At 45.0% G+C, this 21,172-nt stretch overlaps 1 protein-coding gene across 1 annotated transcript in view; it reads right to left on the bottom strand.

Annotated features, from left to right (window-relative positions):
* The window catches only part of vav3b (vav 3 guanine nucleotide exchange factor b), a 46,871-nt gene that overhangs the window by 13,635 nt on the left and 12,064 nt on the right, over positions 1–21,172 (bottom strand). The window contains exons 4-16 of the mRNA XM_023822284.2: positions 13,065–13,123; positions 12,624–12,689; positions 10,942–11,050; positions 10,633–10,725; positions 10,249–10,317; positions 9,809–9,912; positions 9,620–9,719; positions 9,043–9,138; positions 6,497–6,565; positions 4,845–4,931; positions 3,902–3,987; positions 3,629–3,761; positions 663–772 (exon numbers count right to left, since the gene is read on the bottom strand). Of these exons, the coding sequence (XP_023678052.1) occupies positions 663–772; positions 3,629–3,761; positions 3,902–3,987; positions 4,845–4,931; positions 6,497–6,565; positions 9,043–9,138; positions 9,620–9,719; positions 9,809–9,912; positions 10,249–10,317; positions 10,633–10,725; positions 10,942–11,050; positions 12,624–12,689; positions 13,065–13,123 (1,181 nt within the window). The remainder of the gene's footprint in view (positions 1–662; positions 773–3,628; positions 3,762–3,901; positions 3,988–4,844; positions 4,932–6,496; positions 6,566–9,042; positions 9,139–9,619; positions 9,720–9,808; positions 9,913–10,248; positions 10,318–10,632; positions 10,726–10,941; positions 11,051–12,623; positions 12,690–13,064; positions 13,124–21,172) is intronic.

The following is a 21,172-nucleotide window of genomic DNA, read 5'->3' as shown; positions in this document are numbered from 1 at the left end:
GACTCCTTCTCCTTGGCCAGTATGCAAACACTAACGCTAGCCAGCCCTACGCAAAGCCAAACAAACAGGCTCTCCTGCGTCAGACGCCGATCCACGTCGAGGGGAACGTTCCGTCGCGATCGTCACGTTCCTGAGCAGGATGGGAAGGCGAGAGACGGCAGGAAGGGAACGGAGAAAACAGCAGGCGTTCACGGCTCCTCCGCAACACCCCGCGGGACCCCGAATCAAAACAGAGCCATCTGTAGATCACCGAATCCTTGCTCACATCCCCAGTCTTTGTCTGTCTTTATTTTCGATCTTCTCAGTGAGTCCAAACACCAAAATTTGGGACATCAAGCAATGACTGAAATTTCTAAAGTTTCTCCAAACTAATATACTCAGCAAACTTGCAAAGCAACTGCCTGCCTGTTTAATTGCTTTATTGCTAAATAATTATTATTTAACATCAGAAAGTGCCTTACTAAACTGCAGCCCTCCTCAAGTAACTGCAATAAATAAATGAATGCAGGGATTTACCCAGGGAAGACGTCTGCTCTCTGCACCTTTAACCACAGCAAAGCAAGAACCCAGCCCAGCGCAAATGGAGCAGGTACTGATGTGGGCAGCCCCCGCCTGGGGGTCAGACCTGAAAAACGGGACCGGGGAGGGGAGGTGCTACTTACATGGCCATGCCGAACTGCTCCAGCCACTTCTTCTTCATCTCCTTGGTTTTGAAGAAGAACTCAAAGCCAGTCTGGCCCTGGTTGTGCGTGAGGTAGAAGCCATATGACCACTGCGGTGTGAGCAGAGAGAGTTAGGGTTAGATAGGTGCAGAGGGTCGCCTCACATGGCCGGCTTTCGGTGTTGAGCAGGCCATCGGAAAACCTCTAACACCAAATAACTCAAGTTATTTCTGAGATGAAACCTAAGTGACCCAAAGTCAGGCTTCCTCATCATACATTACAGTACTGAGAGTCAAAACTCACTCAGTACTTGTGATCCAATGAAGAATTTCCCTTATAGAACTTCCCTAAGTTAGTTCTGGAAATTTGCTGTTCAAGTTCAGTTTAGCTATCTTTTTATCCATTTTAAGATATTAAATCTGGTTTTTCTCCTGAAGAGAAGTCTGAGTAGACTAACAGAAATAATATTCAGGGGTTGTAAGTGGCAGCGCGTCACTGTTTCCTCAGCAAGATCTTCATAAAACCAACAGCAGAATATCCTCAAAAAGCTGTTTGAGTTACTTTTGAGATTCTTTCACTTTAAGATTCTGAGAGAGGGAGGCAAACTTAAGCACATTTTTGGGGAAAAAAACATAAGAGCTGCTTATCTGCAAATCTAACAGTAGGGCCTTTAATGCGACAGAAACCTGTAGTTTCTTGGTCACCAGTCCAACTTCTTAAATCCAGTCTCTTGAACGGTTTCCCAGTCTTTCACTAATTCAGCCCCTAATGCTGGGACGTGTTCAGACTCACCAACGGGAAAGCTGAGGGAATATGATCCTAATCTCGTCTCCACACGCCACCGGGGCAGAGCAAGTGCGTGAGGACACCTCTTAACGCATGATTTTGGAGGGATTTCCGTTTACTGCAGTAGACCTCACTAATGAGACAGTTTATGTTTAGGTCTAGGCACTTCTTCCAGGCTCGGCGACCACCCACCGTCTCTGAATGTCGGGAAAGGCAGACGGGAAAGCGGTTGGATCTCAGAAAATCTGAGACGTGATAGTAGGGATGGGGTCGGGGAGGCGGCGGCGGGCAGGACTTCAAATAGACGGTGCGATTAGCCAAGGTCTCCTTCACAGAGCAGTGTCGCTCAAAAACACCTTTGCGGCAAGGGTTCCAGCACTGGAACGCCGGAAAGAAACTCATTTCCTCTACGGAACAGCGGTCTATCAAGGATCCGCGTTGGCCAGCATGGAAAAAGGGTGCAGAGTTCTTTAGAAAACCTGCTATTTCAAATTTGGCCTCGAACTGAGGAAACTCTAACTGAGGCATGTAGAAGGAAAAAAAAATTCCTGTAACTTTTGGTAAAGGCCATTAAGCTACCATGCTAAACGTCTAAACATGTGGATTATGTAACTAAGGCCCAATCCCAATACCCCCCCTTAGCCCTACCCCTTAGTCCTACCCCTCCGTTTTGCGCATACCCGCGTAGGGTAGTGTTGTCCCATTTCTTTTTAGCAGCGAGGGGTAGTGGTGTTCAGCCCTCGAGATAGCCCTCGAAAACGTAGATTTTTCAGATGCTGACTCAAAACCGAGTGAAAGAAGAAAATTCCCACAATGCATTGCAATACACAACAAGAAAAGAAAAGATGGTTAGCGGTGTGGGGAAAGAAGCTCATATCTTTATAAATACGCTTGCAAAAAAATCTAATTTTAGCGGAATATCTTAGTTTAATGTAAGTGAAACGGAATATGAGGTTGTATTTTTCAAAAACAGTTTTCTGGAAATCGCTAATTCCGTGCGTAGAGACAGAGCAGTATCTCTGTAGTATTAATAGAAAATGAACCGAGCAAGGGTGAGTTTCACAAAACCGTCGAAGAATTAAGAACATACTTATTCAGAGAGAGAGCATTCAAAGTCCTTTTCATGTAGTTTTTTTGGCTACGACACTTTTGGGAAATTCACCCCCGATTGTTTTCTGTGTTTCGTGCAATAGTCTTCTAAGTGCATTATTCTACATCGTGGAATATGTAAAACACATTGTTCCTGACATATTGTTTATGCAACATAAACACATTGTTTATGCAAAACGTGTGCATGTTTTATAGAAATATTGCATGCAATATGCTTCATTTTGTATCTGCGTGCCATTGTCAAAGGAATGCTAATCCACAAATCGACAGTGTCATAATCATTCTGTAATATTCTAGGGACACGTCAGTGGTATAATCATGTTGTAATGTTAAAGTGACTTGTCTGTGTTATAAGCATGTTGTACTATTCCAGGGACTCCCGAGCAAACCAGGCAGCTCATAAGCGAGTGGTGTCCCAATTCCTAGGTAAAGATTTCAAGCCCTACCCCTTGTGGCTGCGATCTGTGAAGTCAACTTCAGAAGGGAGAGCCCTCAAAATCTAGTGGTAGGGATAAGGGAGGAGAAATGGGACTGGGCCTTAATCTTCACTGCAGGGTCTCAGAATTTTATTTTTTTGTTTGTTTACGCTGAACTTTGTGGCAGCTATCAAAATAAAATGAGCAATTTTTGTCATAGGGGTTTTTGTGATATTTATGAATTGTACACTAAGCATGTAGAACACATGCACACATATATACATGCCATTTAAATTTATGTTTTGCATAAGTTTTATTATTATATGCTATTGTTTATGGATGTGAATGCAATATCTATGTCAATATAAAAAGCTGATGCGTGAGAACAAAAATGTTGGTTAGGTTAAGGCGGAGAGAAAAACAGAAAACAATTTCATCATTTGTATATGTCATTGTCTTTCTTTTGAAGTATGTTTTGTGAGTCATTTATGTTTGTGGTTTTATTGCTAATGGACTGGAAGGGGCTGCTGATTTACCTGACCACGGCTTTAAAGATGGATGGAAAGTGGACACAAAAGTCGGACACAACATAATAAATGTGAGTGTGCGAGGGAGGGGCTTCCTGCAAGGGGCACCCTTCTGCCGTTCACTGACCTTCCTGTTTTCCTTGTCTGTCGTTGGGTTGTTGGTAATTTTGAAATGGTTGAGGTCGATCACCTCCTTCATTTCGTAGTTGTCACCCCGCCTCTTGCAGATGATCACCGCGACGTCGAACAGAAAGATATGCCTGCGGAGACAGGAAGTGGGTAAGATATCTCCACCTCCCCCCTCCCCTGCCCCCACCGGGACTTGGCAGAGATTCCAGGTTTTCCTCTGTGTGTGCAATGGGGACAGGTGTGTTACTGGAGCACTGCACAGCAATGTCACCTGTCCTGCTTTGCGCGTTTGTCGACCGTGGCCACCCGCACCTCCCCGTCACCTTTGGGTCGTCCGAAATTCCTCAGGGATTGATTCTGTGCCAAGATAAATAAGTGACATTGCAACATGACGCTACACATATGTCAATTTGTTTTCTTGATTGTTTTCATATTTTTCCCTCCCTTTTGTTTTGCGTAATTACTTTTATAGCATACTTGTTTATTTCTGTTTATGTTTTGTAAGCTGGAGAAGAGGCTGTCTCGCCGGTAATTGATCACTAGCTCTAGGGCCTACAGGTAACTCAGATCGAGCAAGTCCAGCTGGCCCTGCCTAGACTAATTGCTTCCTTACGATTTAAGCAGGGTCACCTGGGAGGCCATACGGAAACACAAAATACTGCTACTTAATAGGACATCTTGTGTTTGGGTTTGCTGTGTTACAATTTTCAGTGCCTCCGATTTTGTTTTTCTGCCCTTAAAGAGACCTTGGCCCATTTGGAATAATATATATATATATATATATTTTTTTTTTTTTTTTCTTTTTTTATTATTATTATATATATATATATATATATATATATTTTTTTTTTTCCTCTCGGTAATCCCCATTGCCCAATCATTTTGTTCTCTTGCTTAACATGGGACCTGCCTTGAAAGCGGGAATTATCTTCTAATTACCTTCTCATAAAATACAAACCAAAATACGTTCCTGAAACAGAGAATTTTGTTTGTATGGAGGGACGAACGCGAATGTTGCCCAAAGGTACGGACTTGCAGCCGGCGAGAAATTGAAAATAAACATCCTATTAAAATCTGAAATTCTCATTACTGTGAAACTCAATAACGAAGAAATAATCCGTGAGGAGTATTTCAGCGGATTCTCCACTGGAACATCACAGTGGTTCTTTTGCATAAACGCACTCACTTACTTACGTCTGCATGAAGATACTTACCAGGTTCTCTATGGAGCTCTGATACTGGTCGATCTCTCTCAAGGTCTCATTGTCCCTTTTCACCTCGTTGACATACTGTGCTAGGTCCTGCCCCCCAGGAAATAAGAGTGTCACATTCTGTGTCTGTCCCATTTGGGAGCACGACCCAGTTATCCTGTTTTCAGTGCTTCTCTACTAGCCTCCATGCATTTCCTGAATGTATTTAACGTTGCACTTCTGGTCTTTACATAGTCTCGGTTCTTGCTTTGTTGAAGTTGTTCCGTACCTCCTGCTCCAATACTATCTACATTTGTACCTCGGCATTCATTGGAAGCTCAGCCCAGCTGCACTTAAGCCTAGTTGACTCCATGACAGTAAGTATCTTTTCAATGTGCTCTTTGCCTCAGCTGTACGTGGCTTTGGACAGAAGCAGCTGCTACATAGGTAAATGTTAATATTAACAGCGTGGCCTGTTTTTAAGTCTCCTGTAGACCAGCAGGTTACAATAAAATGTAGGGAAAAGTTTTGAAGAAAAACAATCAAAAATAATGGATGTGAAAGATTTCACGTTTACAGATCATACAGTGATACAGACATCACATTAAGTGTGCACCTTGGACACATTTAGACATGTCTGTGTGTGATCTAGATAGAGAGATCATTGGGTGACACATTTAGTGATGGAGATGACTCCTACAAGTGGCACTTATTCCCCTCAGCAAAGATGAGCCAATCAGCACTCAGAAGGGCATGATTATTATCCTCTTAGTGCTCTGGCTCTGAGCAGAAGCTAACTGCATTAGCCTGATACCCCCCAATCAAAGTTAAGTGGATAATCATGCCAAATTGAGTCATCATACTCATCTGCATAATTTGCTGTTTCCTCTCCAACTGATTTGCTTCAATTAAGAAAGTTTAAAGCTCTGCTTAGCGCCACTCAACAGCAAAATCACATGTTCTCCGTGATTTTTTAAAAGGCCTACAACTGAGACGATAGCAAGGCCTTCAGTGCCATCCAGTTATCTGGCTAATCGGTTGCTTATAGGGCCAGAGTACGGCATGGATACCCTGACAGATTCAGGGGTCTTTGAGTATGTAAAATTACATAAATAATTGGGCCGGGGGGGGCAGTATTTCTGGCTACGCCATTTATAATTGGTTACACCCAAATGTGGGAATGCTAAGGTAGAGTGACCAGACAATCCAGGGGGGGATTCTTTGAACTATGACAAGATTTGTAAACTACCATTTCGATTAAAAGAACCTGGATCTCACTTAAGCGCCGAGTTCTTGCTGTGTGCTGATTGGTCAGTCTCCTATAATCATGTATGTGTCACTAATGTTAACGTGTCTTTCAGTCAAGGAAGCAAACCAGTCAGAGCACAAGAAGAGCTGAACTATTTAGCCGAGCGCCGGAGCCCTTCGGTAGCTTGGGAAAGCTGAAGCAGCTCAGTGTCCTCGTTGATATGGATTATCTGGTCACCCTCGCTGTGGGGACAAATGGTACCACTACAGCAAGGAGAACGGGAATGCCTGCAGCAAACAAAATTGTTTTTCCACTCTTTTTTCATTTTTCCATTCCGGTGGGGACCTTGCTGACCTGATAAAAGCGCAGTCCTTCTGAGAGATAATGAAACGTAGCGAGCATCGCAGAGAGCGGCTATGACGCTTACCTTCATGGCGTCGAGGGCCGTCCGCAGATTGCTCTTGTTGGTCGCGTCAGGAGTGTGCTTCACCAGCTCCTGTTTGATCAGAGCAGCGGGGTGAGGCAGGCCCCGCGGTCGGCGGCGCTCCCCGTTCCATTAGCGGCAGCTAATTAGCAGCTAACGCGTCAGGCTAACGCGTCAGGCTAACGCGCCGACACTGTCTGTCATAACAAAGACAGGGAGGGGGCAGCCAGTGTGCGAATTCGCGCTGAGGCAAATCGGCAAGTGCGAAATCTGCTTTAATTACTGGGTGTGTATATATTTGTGCCCCCCCCCCCCCCCACCCCATCCACTTTCTCCCCTTTACCACATGGCATTTATAAAATCAAACTAAGCTAGTGGGACAAATTAACAAAGATGGATAATTACAGAGTTCAGCACGGGATCTAATGGCTGTAAAAGCACACAGCTGGAAATCGGCCCTGCATGTCAACTCGGTGAAATGGAGAATATCGAGGAAGCATTCCGGTTAACACTCATGCACAACCCGCTGCAGCAACGAGGAAGATGCCGCCGCATGTTCATCCCCACTCTCCTCCTCCTTGCAGCCTGATATGTAGCCAGGTAGTAACTTGAACCCATAACCCTATCAGCAGGAAGAGGAGAATGGGCATATTCTATGTTGAGGAAAAAGTCATAATCGGCAAAATGGACATGCACGATTTCATCCAACAGTGTCAATATATATATATATATATATATATATATATATATATACACATACACACACACATGTATATATGTATATTTGTACACATACATATGTGTATTTCCACACACAAATAAAAGGTTTAAATTTGCTTATGCAACTAGACACACACATGTATACGCTGTTTATTTATATATACTGTATATATGTATGTATATATTGATTTACATATATATTGTTTAGCGGTGTGTGTGTGTGTGAAAGCCCCCAGAAGCATGTGGGACCTCCCGGTGTGGGGGGAGCTGAGCCGATTCCCCGCTGACACACTCGGGGGGGCACGGCGCTATCTGCACCCAGGCCCACCATGCATACGGGGGGGACAGGCCTCAGGTAGCAGCCGCTAATCCTGCACAAGCGAGTGAGCGAGGCCGGGCTCCCGGGAATCAGCTTACACTGATTGGGGGGTTGGGGGGGGGCTGAGAGTGGCGGGCACTTCTGGGTGCAGTTATCAGCCCTGACAGACTGAGCTCACCAGGTGCTGCCCCCCCCCACCCCCCCACAGAGGCTGAGATGTGGAGATGTTGCTCAAGGCTGCCTGTCGGCAGTGACACACATAACCACACACACACACACTTAAACACACAAACAGACACATTGGTCTGCAAGAAATGCACAGTGCGGACATACTGGGACAAGCAGTGACAAAAACACAAGAGCATTCAGCTCCTCCAGCTTCAGCAGACCCAGATGCCAGCGCAGGCTCAACCTCCCCCCTCCCCGCCAGGCCAGTGGTCCCACATGGACACGTGGGCCAGGAACATTTCCATGAACTTCAGTGGCGATGATCAAGCACTACGCCCAGTACCGCCACAAATTCCAGCCCGTGAATGATGTTACGTGTCACTGGAACGGGGAAACTTAGCGAAAACGCAGCCTGAGAAGTTGGTTACGTGACCTTGGCTACCAGGTAGCAACACAAGCGGTTCAGGTAACATTTTTATCTGCAAAGCCGCAGTGAATGTAAAAAAAGCATGGACTTTACTGCCCCCTAGTGGAAGTATTTATCATTGAACTATACATTTGTACCTCCCAGTTAGGAGGGTGGTAGACACATATACATGCTATTTAATCTGTAACTGTTACATCTGAAGCAGCACAATACTGTGGTCACATGTGTGTGGCTCAGTGGGCTAAGTCTCTGGTCATGTGACCAGTAGGTTGTCGGTTCAAGCCCAGCTTCAGCAGAATAGGCCCTTAACCCCCAGCTCCATGGGCGCCACTGCAGGTAGCTGCCTTTTACTGCCAAGCTTCCTCTCACCTACAAATGTCTCATTAAAGATGCAAGATGGGGCAGAGAAAAATAGAATTTCCCCATGAGGATCAAAAAAGTATCATTATTATTATCATCAGGTTTCTAATATTACAACCTGTATCTTCTCACTGTATTTGCAGGGGTTTGCTTACTCTACTCTGAAGACAGCTCCTGTACTTCCACAAGTAGGGCATTGTACTAGCTAATGCATAGGTCATGGGTTCAAATCCCAAGGAGCACAAATAAACTGAAGCCCATCTCTAAGTCACTTTGCATATACACATTAGATAACTGAAGTAAATATAAATTTGCCACTGGAAGTGTGTGTGTCTGTGTGTGTTCTGGTGCTTCCTGGAACAGCCTGAAGGACCCAGGCAGTGTTCTGCGAGCGCTAAGGCTCCAGTAAGTCAAGGGCTGCCCCCACAAAATTTCACCCCCCCTGAAAGCACAGCATTTTGAGCCCCTAACCCAGATCAATCTACTTATGTTCCAAATGTCTTTAGGGTCCCATCTGCACCCTCTTTACGGTGCCCCCCCCTGCCTGTCGCTCACCTGTAAAAGCAGATGGTATTTCAGCACTCGCTGCATGGGGACGACGAGGAGGTCTCGTAGTGTGAACTTTCCGTTGTTTGCCCTCTTTGAACATTCCTACAACAAATCCCGTTAGTCACTTAGAGCTGGGGGGTGAAAAGCCACCAGAAAATGACTGACTATCCGGAGGAGAGCTTTCGCTTTCTGAGGGCTGTATACAATTAAAAAAAAGTCACAAATACATTAAAAAATGCTAGTTATGCAGTTCATAAGCAGGTTGTATACCCACAGGGGAATTTAAAAATACCAAATACCAGGCCCCAAGCTAAGCACAGCATTCATCCTGAGCATATGTCCTTGAGTTTAAGAGTGCAAGCTAAGCTCATATTATACATCGTACATTAAACAAGCGGAGCCAAATTAGAGGTCCCTGAGCAGTAATGATAATAGCCAACACAAGAGGGCGATGTTGGTTCACTTTCGGCTGCACATCGCGCAGTCTTCGTGAATAAACACAGGACAAAACCTTGGCTTATCACGCAATGCATGCGACACATGATGATGTAATGATGTAAGACACATGACTTGAGATTCCTACCTCCAGCTTCAGTCGTACATCCTCCTTGTCTTTGCAGATACAATCCAGAATGGCGATGGCCGTCTCTACTTGACTGCAGTATACACCGTAAATGAGGAGTCTATAGAGCAAGATTGACAGAGTGAATTAACAATTAAAGTTAATTTCAAAGTTAAAAACACATTTTTAAATCCAAGAGATGCTGTATACTTCTCTTTGTAGTTGACGAAGATCTGGTGAAGGTTCTGGGCGTTCTTGCTGAGGATAGAGTCCTGGATGTCCACCATAAGGTTCTTGTGCACTTTGACCAAGTCCTTTGTGACAAAAAAAAATATATACATATATATATATACATTCCAGTGGCTTGAAGAGTTGCTATAGCTTTTTCAGAGATAAAGATTTCCTGGAATTTCACTCGCTCTTCAAAAAGTGTCACTGTAGGGCTTAAGGCAGGGCTCTCCAACTCTGGACCTCGATTCCAAATCCAGGCCTTGTTTTCAGTTCTACCAGGGAGTTAGTTTAATGATTACTGATTCTGATTGGTCAGAGGCTTCACACCTGGCTCACAGGTAAAGGAAGGCTGGAAAGTCAGCACTGCTCAGACCTTGAGGACTGTGATTTGAATGGCCCAGGTTTGAGCTTTTACTTACCGGAATGTTGATAAACACCTTGTCGATCTCCACTGCGGTAACAAACTTCTTGAGAGGGATCATGAAGTACTGCAGATAGGAGAAAGGTGTGAATCCCCGAAACATGTCAAAGACCACAGCGGTTCCTTACTGATCCCTGTAAGGAAACTGGGCAGTTTTCATTCACCACATCATGCTGTCCATCAGATGTAAGCACACAAACAGAGACAAAGCACAGAGCCAACCTGGCACCTCAGGGGTTAAGGCCTTGCCTAAAGGCCCAGCATTGCTGTGGGGAATCAAACCCAAGACCTTCTGGACATAGACAGACTTAGAAAGTTGTGTTTAAGTCTGAGGGGCCTTTATGAACACTGACATAATTTTATACAAAAAAGACATTCTTACTTTTTCGATGGACTCCAAAGTTTCAGTGTACTTTTCTTCCGTCTGCTTGATTTCAATCAGACAGCAGCTCCTGATGTCGGTCTCTGCTTGTTTCTGTAGGTTCCCAAATGAGAAATAAAACACAGTCCAGGTCGCTTGAGCACGAACAACAGCCACCACAGGATCAAGGGACGCGAGCGAAGCCTACGGAACACCTTCACCTTCCGGCTCCCTGTTTGTTTTTTGATGTTTAGTAGAATCAAATTAAGTGAGCAGGTTCCCACCTGGAAAGTATGACTTTGAAAAGTGAGACCGCTACCGTCTACGTACAGTGGGGGGCGCCACCTCCGCTTTCATCAGGTCCTCATAGACCTCGCCTGCTTCGTCCTCGCTGTACACGCAGTCGTACAGCTCCTCCTCGTCCTCCACGCCGTTCTCACTGGCACACAAGAGCGGCATCGCTGTCAACAATCTGTCTTGTCGTTCATCAGTCACTGCCGTATCGTATTCACAGCAGGCCAGGTGACCAAGGTGACCAATTTATGTTTATCTTATTTAGTAGAACCCTTTTTGAAAGTGATGTGCATCACAGAAAGTTGGGCCAACCAGTCCCGGAAGCAATTGGGCTTAAGGTTCTTACTCAAGGGCTAAATAGTGAAATCACTCTGCTGACCATGGGATTTGAACCAATGATCTTCTGATCAGAGATTTAAGCCACACATTTTAATCACAAGTAATGAAAGATCATTGACTTTTATTAAAGCGTGCTGATGTGTTATTTAACTGGAGTGAAATACGTTTCCCTGCTCATGTGTTACGAGTTGTTTAGAGTTCTAACAAGAATGACTGTGGTAATGACTTCCGACAATTGATTTTAAAATAAAATAAAGACGTGATTAAAATACCCCTCAGCTATTCAGCTGTCAACTCGTGCCGCAAAGCCAACTGCTATTTTCCATGTTCGTTTTTGCACGTTGCGCTGCGATGATCGTCCCGCTAGCCTGAAGGCGTCTGAGGGCTGGGGGAAGCTGTGAACTTGTGTGTGAATGTCGCTGTACATTTGTGTGTGAGTGTTTGTGTTATATATATATTACATTGGCGGGTCCAAATGTCCCCGCAATGTGATAAAAACCTGATATTTTGATGTTGTGGCGACCATTTTTTTGGTTCCCACAAAGGGAAACTCAGTTTTATAAAAATCTGCAATTGCAATCAAGAACCTTAAAAGTTAAGGTTAAGGTTAGGGCTGGGTAGGGATTAAGGTTGTCATTGTTAGGATTAGGGTTCTGTTCATAGAAATGAATGGACGGTCACTACAAAGGTATTAGTACAGGTCTCTGTGTATGTGCGTGCATATTTGTGTGTGCATCAGTGCGTGCCTGTGTATGTGCGTGCATGCATGTGTGCGTGTGTCGGCAGAACAGTCACATGACCATTGGCCCCTGAACAAGGCCTCTAACCCCCAGCTGCCGGGGTGCCATATGTTGCCTGACCCTGTGCTGTGACCCGCCCCCCCCCATGGAGTGCAAGATGGGGCAGGTGAAGATGCCTCTACCTTTAGGTACCTCTACTCCCGCGTTTCTGCAAACGGCAAATAAAGGCTTTATCACTTTAATCACATCGAGCAGCAGAAGCCCCCTACCCTGCCTGAGCTGGGAGACTCTGCCTCCTGATGACCACATGCCCACGACCACACGCCCTGTATGAGTAACGCACACCTGCGCTGTTCGGACACAGCTGCTAAGGCCTAATCTGCTTCCTACTCACGGCTCTTTTGGTGAGGGTCTGAATGAAAGCCTCGGAGAGGTGCGCTCCTCACTCAGCCAGCGTGACACACCACGGGTGCGACTGTTTCCCAGTAAGACCACTCTCGCTAGGGACTGGACACTCTGACTTCCTTTTAGGTTTCCTGAACCACGTCAGTCCCTGGACGGCTGATAAACAGGCCGAAAATCACTCCACGTTGCTTACTGACTGTTCGTACACCTAGAAGGAGACGGCAGTGTACATACTCCATCATATCGCCCAGGTGACTGTATTCATCTTCGTCTTCTAAACCCTCCTCTGTTGGGAAAGGTCTGTTGGGGGAAAAAAATCCAATGACAGTTAAACTTTTACATTTATTTTATTAGACACTTGTATCCAAAATCACAAGCAATTCGGTAACCAGGGTTAGACAGTCCCTGGAGCAACTGGAAGTTAAGGGCCTCGTTGAACGAGCCAATGGAGCCACTTTGCTGACCATAGGATTTGAACCAGTGACCTTCTTATCAATGGCATGGGGTCCTAACCCACAGAGCTAGGCAACACGCCACGTTTTAATACAAATTAGCTAAAAACCAGTGTTACCAGTTATACTGTCATCCATCATCTTGACTATAATGTTCCTGAATATGCTGTTTTGCAAATAATCCCTGAGCCCCCCTCCCCCCACACCCCACCCCAAAGCATACCTGATTCCAGTCTGCTGTGCAACTGCTGAGTGCGACAGTTTTGACAGTGTGTCCATTACCTGAAAAGATACAATAAAAATGAGTGTGCACCTGTTAGTATGGGGGGGTGGGGGAGCGGGGTGCCCCCTCCCTCATCTGTTACTACAACACTCATTATGACCACCACGCTTCATAAGTGACTCTCAGTGGTATGGATTTCCCTCAGTACTTTCCGGAAACCATACCAGTCTTTAACCAGAGGACAGAGTCGAAGGGCACGGCCTCACATCAGTCACGTTTGAGGACAATTTGAGTCGTTGATGATGTAACCGCTGTCTTCTGACATTGATTCGCTTTAAACAAAACCCAGGTTTTGTTTAAAGCGAAGGTACCTACTACAGGTAAGCGAAGGTACCTACTACAGCTCGGCACGTCAGAGCCAACGCACAGGCAGCAGTAACTGTGCGTGATGCCAGCTGAGATTTCAGTGTCGCCGTTCTCGTGCCTTTCGTGAGGCGTCCTGCTGCCCGCTCGGGGAGGAAGTGGTCCTGAGCCAGTACCGTGTGACAGGAAGTTCTCGCATGCACCGCAGCGACACGTGTTCCAGCTGCATCTCCCACATCCAGGCACCTGCAGCTGCATTTCAGATGCTCGCCGCGGACCACTGGGGAGTTACGCTCAGTCTCGCATCTAAAGCGGCCCTTCAGGGAAGGCGCTCACCTGCGCCGGTATGACCAGGGAAATCCCGTCGCAGCCCAGGCTGCACTTAGACGTGGACACATGACTGCACTTAAATGATCTCCGTAATATTCAGGACATTCAATTTGTGTTCTCTGCACGTTTTTCACATTCGTCTTCACTGCGTCTTTGTATTTCGCTCTATATGTTCGCTTGTTGGCACTTGCTGCCATAAGCGACAGAATTTCCCTCTGGGTTCGATAAAGTTCATTTTCTCACATCTTACATATGGGACTACAGTGCAAAATATATGCATCTTGTCTTAGAAGTGTCTACTTTTGTGGAAGACAGCATTTAACTAGAGTATTTAGCATCGACCCATTACCAGCTGTATGGACTTTATGTAAGGGCCTGTCAGCAGGCTTTACCAGCCATGTTATCCGTGTCTTTTAATGTAATATCACTATTTCACACTGACCTGTGAAATCTGGATGAAAGATTATTTTCGCAGCAGAACATGATGGGTAAACAGAAAAGGGGCCAACAGACAAGGCTGGGGTGACAGAAGAGAAGGTGCCCATTTGCTTCCGGAAAAGTACCCGGAAGACGAGATGAAGAATCTGAGGTCCGAGCGGCCGAGTCAAAAAAAAACCTGAAGTGAGATTATTAATCATTTCTGCCTTCATGAGTTCACTGACATTTACGAAGAGTAACCACTGAGGTCAAATCTCTATATCGCTAGATCTATATTATATAAGACCACACAACTAAATACAGGAAGTTTTAACCATGTTTATCGTACCCAGTCTAATTTTTAAAAATGTGTTTCACAACATTCCTACTTTCCCAATAGAAACTTTCTTATTTATGCATCTTTTTGAAATACTGCTCTTTTATATATGCTACAGCAGGTTTATATGGTTTAATGGCATTAAACACACAGTCGCTGTGAATTGCAGCCAGTAGGGGGAGCAGTGGCTAATGAATCAACCTCATGGCCCCGAAAGGGGGACCATTGAAATGGCAATATGGCACGGTGTGACATTGTTTCAGAGGCACTAGGGCAAACTAAACTTCAGCACCCGCTAAACAGACATCTTTAAGCCCCTGTTTCTCAGTGGTTTGAAAGTGTGGCATCAAGCCAAGGTTGGTTTTACCTGTTTGTACTGCAATGCGCAAGAGATTTCTCCTGAAGCATCTTAGCTGTGACATAATAGCCCCGGCTCAAGGGTTCAACAGCCGACCAGGATCACGCCACAAACTGATGGCCCTTTGAACAACGATCCCTGCCCAAATGCCACTGGCCATGGTGATATTTCGCCAGCTGTATTCAACCTAAAATCGACACCCACAGCTTTATGGCTCCAGCTTAACCCTCCTTACATATTTTCAAGCATTACAGGCCCATAACCACACATATGCGAGCCGCTTTGGTGAGACCTTGATCCAACTGCTGTCCCGACAGATCACTGCCTTTAAAATGACTGAATCAAGCGAATAATTAAACCAAACCCCTTTTCTTTAACTGACGAGAACTATGAGGAACTAAATCAGGAACAGAATGTTCCGCCTGGATCCCTTCTCGCCTGCAGGGCCTGCCGGTCCGGACACCGTGGATGCCTTGCAGGCGAGCGTATCTTCGCGTGCGCTGCAGCTTCCTGTGCAGCAGTTTTCACTTCTCAGTCCTACAGGTGGGCTTGTTACTTAATATATCTACTTCTATGGCTTCCGCTCTGAAGATGCTTAGATATCATCTAAAGAGTCTTTCCGGTAACAAAGTAAGTAAATGGGTTGTATCACAACGTAAGCTGACAAGAAGTGCCGCAGCTATTATTTTCAATTATTTATTTCTGATTCTCTTTTTAATTGCAGGATCACACTAGGATAGTTCATTTTGGGAATCACGGTCCTGACTTCCATACCATGTCCATCTTTTACGTAACGGTCGTACGCTGATACCTGGCGCCATTCATCCATTCATGGGAAGCTTCATGAAACAGAAAAAAAATTCAAGACTTTTTCTTTTTATAAGCTGAATGTGTCACCAGCTAGAGCTGAAAACCACACAACCACCACAATATATTTTGTTTTATACAGGACAAATGGAAAGAGCAGGCGAATGATATTAAAACAGAGTGACGGGAATCACATGGGGGGGGGGGAGGGAGAGAGGTGGCGGGGGAGGTGCGTTATGAAATACTTCCCGTACACTCAATTGGAAAATGACTTGTTCCTCTGAAAACGTATTTGTCCAGAGAAAGGGAAGCGTGTGAAATGTTTGGAGACGGCTTGGCCTGTGTGTCTGGGGACCAGGGGTGTGTTCAGGGCCGGAGCTACAGGGGCACTGGCCCCAGCTGAAAGCTGATTGGCCCACAGTTCCCCCTCCCCTGTGACTCCTGATTCGAAAAATATCATTGGCTAATGAAACAGTTGGCTCCTCTGGATAAATTATGGCCCCTCTTATACCTCCCCATCTTAAAAAAATCCTAAAATCACCCATGCATGCATCTTCTCAGGAAGTGCAGGCATGCGACAGTACAAGAGCTTTACCCTAAGCTTTTAAAAGTGGCACGGAAACAGCGCCCCCTGTATGTCAGATCCAGATGTCACGTGCATGCCTTATCCTCATTTTCCTTCAGCCCTTGGCCTGGACACCAGTCCATTGCAGGGCGATTTAGAGACAGTTCAGGGCCGTGGGAGCAAATCTGACTTTGGTGCCGTGAGATAACAGTTCCGTGCTACACAAAGACGCACACATGATGTACCTCTATGCGAGGTGCGACGGCGATGGAGGGTCATCTGCGGGGAATCCAAAATCGCATGTCCAATCGGACGGACGGACACGGAGGCTGCAAAGCGAGGGGGATGCGGTGGCGGTGCACACTAAGGTCCAATCACAGCCCTGGAACCGGGCTCTTGTGTTTAGCGTGGGCAGTTCAGATCAAATCTACAGACCTGGTGGGCGGTCGCCTGGCTATGATCTCCGCCTAGCAAAAACACCCCCCCCCACCCATTTCAGGCTAAGGCGTTGAGGTTTAGCATCAAAGGGGGGTGAATATCAGGCCCCTTTTTCTCAGGCCGCTGCACTCGGCCTAGTTACACGCGACACTTCAGAGAGCGAGCAGACGCATGTGACGGGACAGATCACGCTCAGGGACTCCGTATGAACAGCCCTGAAACTTGAACCAGAGACCTACTGGTCAAAAAGGCCACATCCGTTTCTGCTGAAACACCAAATGCTTCAGGTGCAGAGAAATTCATGTTCATGGTATCGCAGGGCATTGTATGGTTGGGTACTTATCCGTGCAAAACACACTGACTTTTACTTATTTAGCTTTGATCAAAGCGACACAGAAGCGAGAAAAGTTTGTGGTCAGAAAGCAGGACCAGCCAGCATCCCTGGAGAAGATGTGGTTGTGGGCCTCCCTCAAGGGACCAATAGTGATATAATCACTCTGCTGACCATGGAGTTCAGACGTTGGCACAGAGCCATTAACCTACTGAGCCATACAAATGAATCTAAAGGTGTTTATTGACTTAAAAGGTCCCAACACAACGACGCACAAAGTTCAACACCTCCTGGAGCTTCACCACCTTTCTCAGCATGCACCGTGGGCTTCACAGATGCCATGTGATTGGCTGCCCCACCATACCACATCGGCAATTCCACATGGCGGCTGCGGCTGAGGAGGACTGGGAAGGATAGCGATGCTTTTCCACCGCTGCCCACAGCAGCCAAACCATCCTTTGCTATTGCCGGTTCTTACGATGTGACAGGGGGAGTTTAAGAGGGGAATCTGTCAGATCTCATTTTCACTTTGTCTCACCCAGCGACACCCACTCCTCCCGACATAGCATTTCTCGTTTTCCGATTTATCTGAACTGTACAGTTGATCGGCAAAAAAAAGAAGAGAATTTCCAGCTTTCTGATTTAAGGTTAACATGCATGCTTGCAAAAGAGTTATGTCGGATCTAGAATATCTGAACCTGGCCAGCGTGAACCTAATTTTGTCCAGTTTCTCTCTGAAATATTCCTACAGAATCCTACAGAAATGCAGATGAATGTAACAAGAGAAGCAAAGAGGGACAAATATAGACTATGGTTCTTTTGCAGAGATTACAGGGGAACATCTGAAAATTATACAAAAAAAACAACATTTAAAGGGGGTGAGAATGTAAGATTGAGGTGAAGAAACAGGTGCATTAAATGACTTGGCTTCTTAGGTGATTTAATACCCATCTGCCTTTATAGTAACAACACATATATTAAAGTAAAACACAGCTGCAAATTTCATAAAAATCTCTCGGCCTGCTTCTTTAAGAAAAGGAGAAACACTATTTGCTTTTTTGTTAAATGGCAGAAAATATTTTTCACGTTATTCCATGAAAATTATTTTTGCCAAGTCAGGCATGTCGTCTATCTGCAGTGAGCAGAACATGCGGTATAGACCAGCAGAATCCCACCAGCGAGGTGGAGAGCGAGCATCTGGAACCGTCACCGGCGGCCTCGCGGTCCTTGCCGGCATCCCGCCATTTGTCAGCCTCAGCGTGATCTGTGAATCCTGCCGCGAAGAATCATCACAAGTCACTTCAACGCTGAGGGCAGCAGCGTTTTAAGGTGCCCACCACAGTACTAACATCTTTATTAATTCTTATGAATTTTTATGAAGACTATTTATGGACATGAATAAAGGAAGAGGAAACAGCCTTTACAAACAACCACAAATACACGAGCCAGCTACAGCTTTAAAGATGAGCGATATGTCAACGAATCGCGAAGACAACAAATGTAATACGTGAAAACCATGTTCCCCCTAATTGGTATTTGTGGGACCTTCCCGTGTTAAATCACCCACTGTATGGATGTAACACTCTTATCAGCTTTATAAGCTTATTTACAAACACCCTAAAGCTTGTGCCCTACATCTGTGGACTGTACTACGAAGCAGGGTTACTGGCTTATCGGGGTAACTTTGCGAGTAACTTGATGACGTGTGGTGTAACTTCGCGATTAACCCGTACTACGATAGGTGGGTAGGTTTTACTCGAGGCATGCTGCTATGGCAATTTTCGCTAAGTCTCAAACCTGTTTCGAGCAGTTTTTGTTCTCGGTTAAGTCGAGGTTTCTGCGTAAGCCAGCCCTATATGAGCACCGCCCCTCCAACTACAATTTCTCCGAAGACAATGCCAGCGCACCTGGATGATCCGTACGATATTGGCGCGCGAATCGTGAGGGGCTCTCTCTGTCAATATGTATGAAATGGAGCAATGGCATATAATATGCATACAATGTATTAATAACTGTTACAGAGAAAGTTATTCTGAAAACCCAAGGGGTGTGCATTGTTCCCTGTTGTCCACTGATCAAAGCACACTTCACTAGATGTGACTGTCTTGTCTAGTTTTAAAGTTATTAACCCATTCATGTATTGTCCCAATGCACATTTAACGGACACATTCGAACATTCAAAAATTTATTAAAATTCGTACATAAAGCAATCTGGGAAACAAAGGGGTGTGCAACAGTCGCCATGAGCCCAAAACGCTAAACCACCATGTCATTACAGCTGAAACGACCCATTATATTAGCTATTAACACGATTTGGCACAAATCACGAAATGGTTTGAAGCGCAAAATTAATCGGTGTGCATCGATTATCTGTGTACTGGACATCACAATTCTGTCATTAAAAACGCCACACTTTACTTCCGTTAAAAGTTATTAAAGCCAGAAAACTGAATATGGAATATGAGGCTAACTTAACTGCGGTGACAGGTTCCTATTCGTTTTCTCACTACACATATGCTTCTGATTTGTCCTATTGTAAATCATTTGTTTGTTAAACAATGGCTCATTTTCATTTAAGAGTAATATGAACAGACACCATTTTCTTATTAGCTGTAAAACATAAACACACTATTATATGGAGGCTAGACACAACAAATCTTTCATAATGAGGAGAAATATAAATAAAGTCCCTACCACTTGACATGATGTTTTTATATTTCATCTTGACTTGCTGCCACGTACGCTTTCCACTACTATTGTATTTGAAATCAGGTCGGTTAATTTACTGTTAATTAGTTAATTGTTATTAGGTTTACATTATGAGTAACATCACAGTAATGGATCTTTAGGGAGCATTACATTACTTATCAGCAAATAATAGGCTTACTTCTGAATTGTGTCGCATCTGTGAGCCTCTGTATTTATTAACAGTATTTCAATTCTCTTCAGAAAACACTTCATTGTCTAATACTCGGTCGTGAGATATTTTAGACCACGTCTTATGACCATGAAAATGTACGTGTGCATTTTCTCCCTCTGCAACACGTTGCCAACAAGCCTGCCTGCTTTTGTTGGCTGCAGTGGTATCGGACTTTCTTTGCAGTGTTGATTTAAGCTCCTCATAACCCTGCATAATTAGCATGCAGTCTTCCTCCGTGAAACATGGAGATCGCGCCATGAGTCAAACGGTGCCTTGCGCTGCCGAACGTGCTCCGTTTATGTGAACGCGCACAAACTCCAATGCAGTTAACACCAATGTAACAAATCAACTTCTTAACTGGCGTCGTAGTACTGATTAGCACCGATTGAGACAACCTCAATCGGTGCTAATCGGCCGCCGCCTGATTTCTTGGCACCAGATAACCTGTGGACTATAGCTACAGCAAGTGAGAAGTCACATTTCGCATGGGGGGGCAGTCTGAACTTCTACAGTACCTGCAATTAATACTTAATTGTGCCAAATGTTGATTAAAGCTCGTCTGATGACGAGGTGTGAAGCCAGTAAATGAACATTTCCAAATGGGAGATAGCAGACTAACCTTAAAACTTAAACTTAGGGATTGCAATTTTCTTGGCCGATCCCGTTTACGGATTTTTTGGTATGTGCGATCGGCCGATACCGATTTTTGCCCTGAGAACAGCAAATACATACAAAAATCACATTTTCTTCACCTTAAAACTTTATTTTCATAACAATCTCTTATTAAACTTTACAAATTCAAATAAATTAAACTAAAACAAACAATGGCTTCCAATACGCTCTGCTAGCAGCTCTCGCTTTGCTAGCTTCTTCAAACTGAGCGTGCTCACTGGGGTGACGTGTTTTTAAATGTCAAATTAAATTTGTTGTGTTAAATGTCTTTATATTGGTTCCCCCACGGTGTACCTGGTCCTTACACTTCAGATAGCGAATTTTACGTCCGCTTGGCTCACGCTGATTTATTGCACATGCGCAAGATCGGTTCGTAATCGGAAAAATGTAAGACTGATCGGCCGATCACCGATCAGGCTGAAAATCGGCCCATTCCGATCGTTGGCCAATCGATCGGTGCATCCCTACTTAAACTTAAAATTTTCCTGTTAAAAGAGATATGAAAACAAAATTATTCTAGCTAATACAGCAGATAGACCTGCTCCTGTTAAGTCAGGGGTGACCACTCTT

The sequence above is a fragment of the Paramormyrops kingsleyae genome, chromosome 21 (assembly GCF_048594095.1).
Source record: "Paramormyrops kingsleyae isolate MSU_618 chromosome 21, PKINGS_0.4, whole genome shotgun sequence".
Classification (NCBI taxonomy): domain Eukaryota; kingdom Metazoa; phylum Chordata; class Actinopteri; order Osteoglossiformes; family Mormyridae; genus Paramormyrops; species Paramormyrops kingsleyae.
The sequence above is the reverse complement of the archived record's forward strand: the minus strand, read 5'-3'. Positions and strand labels throughout refer to the sequence as shown.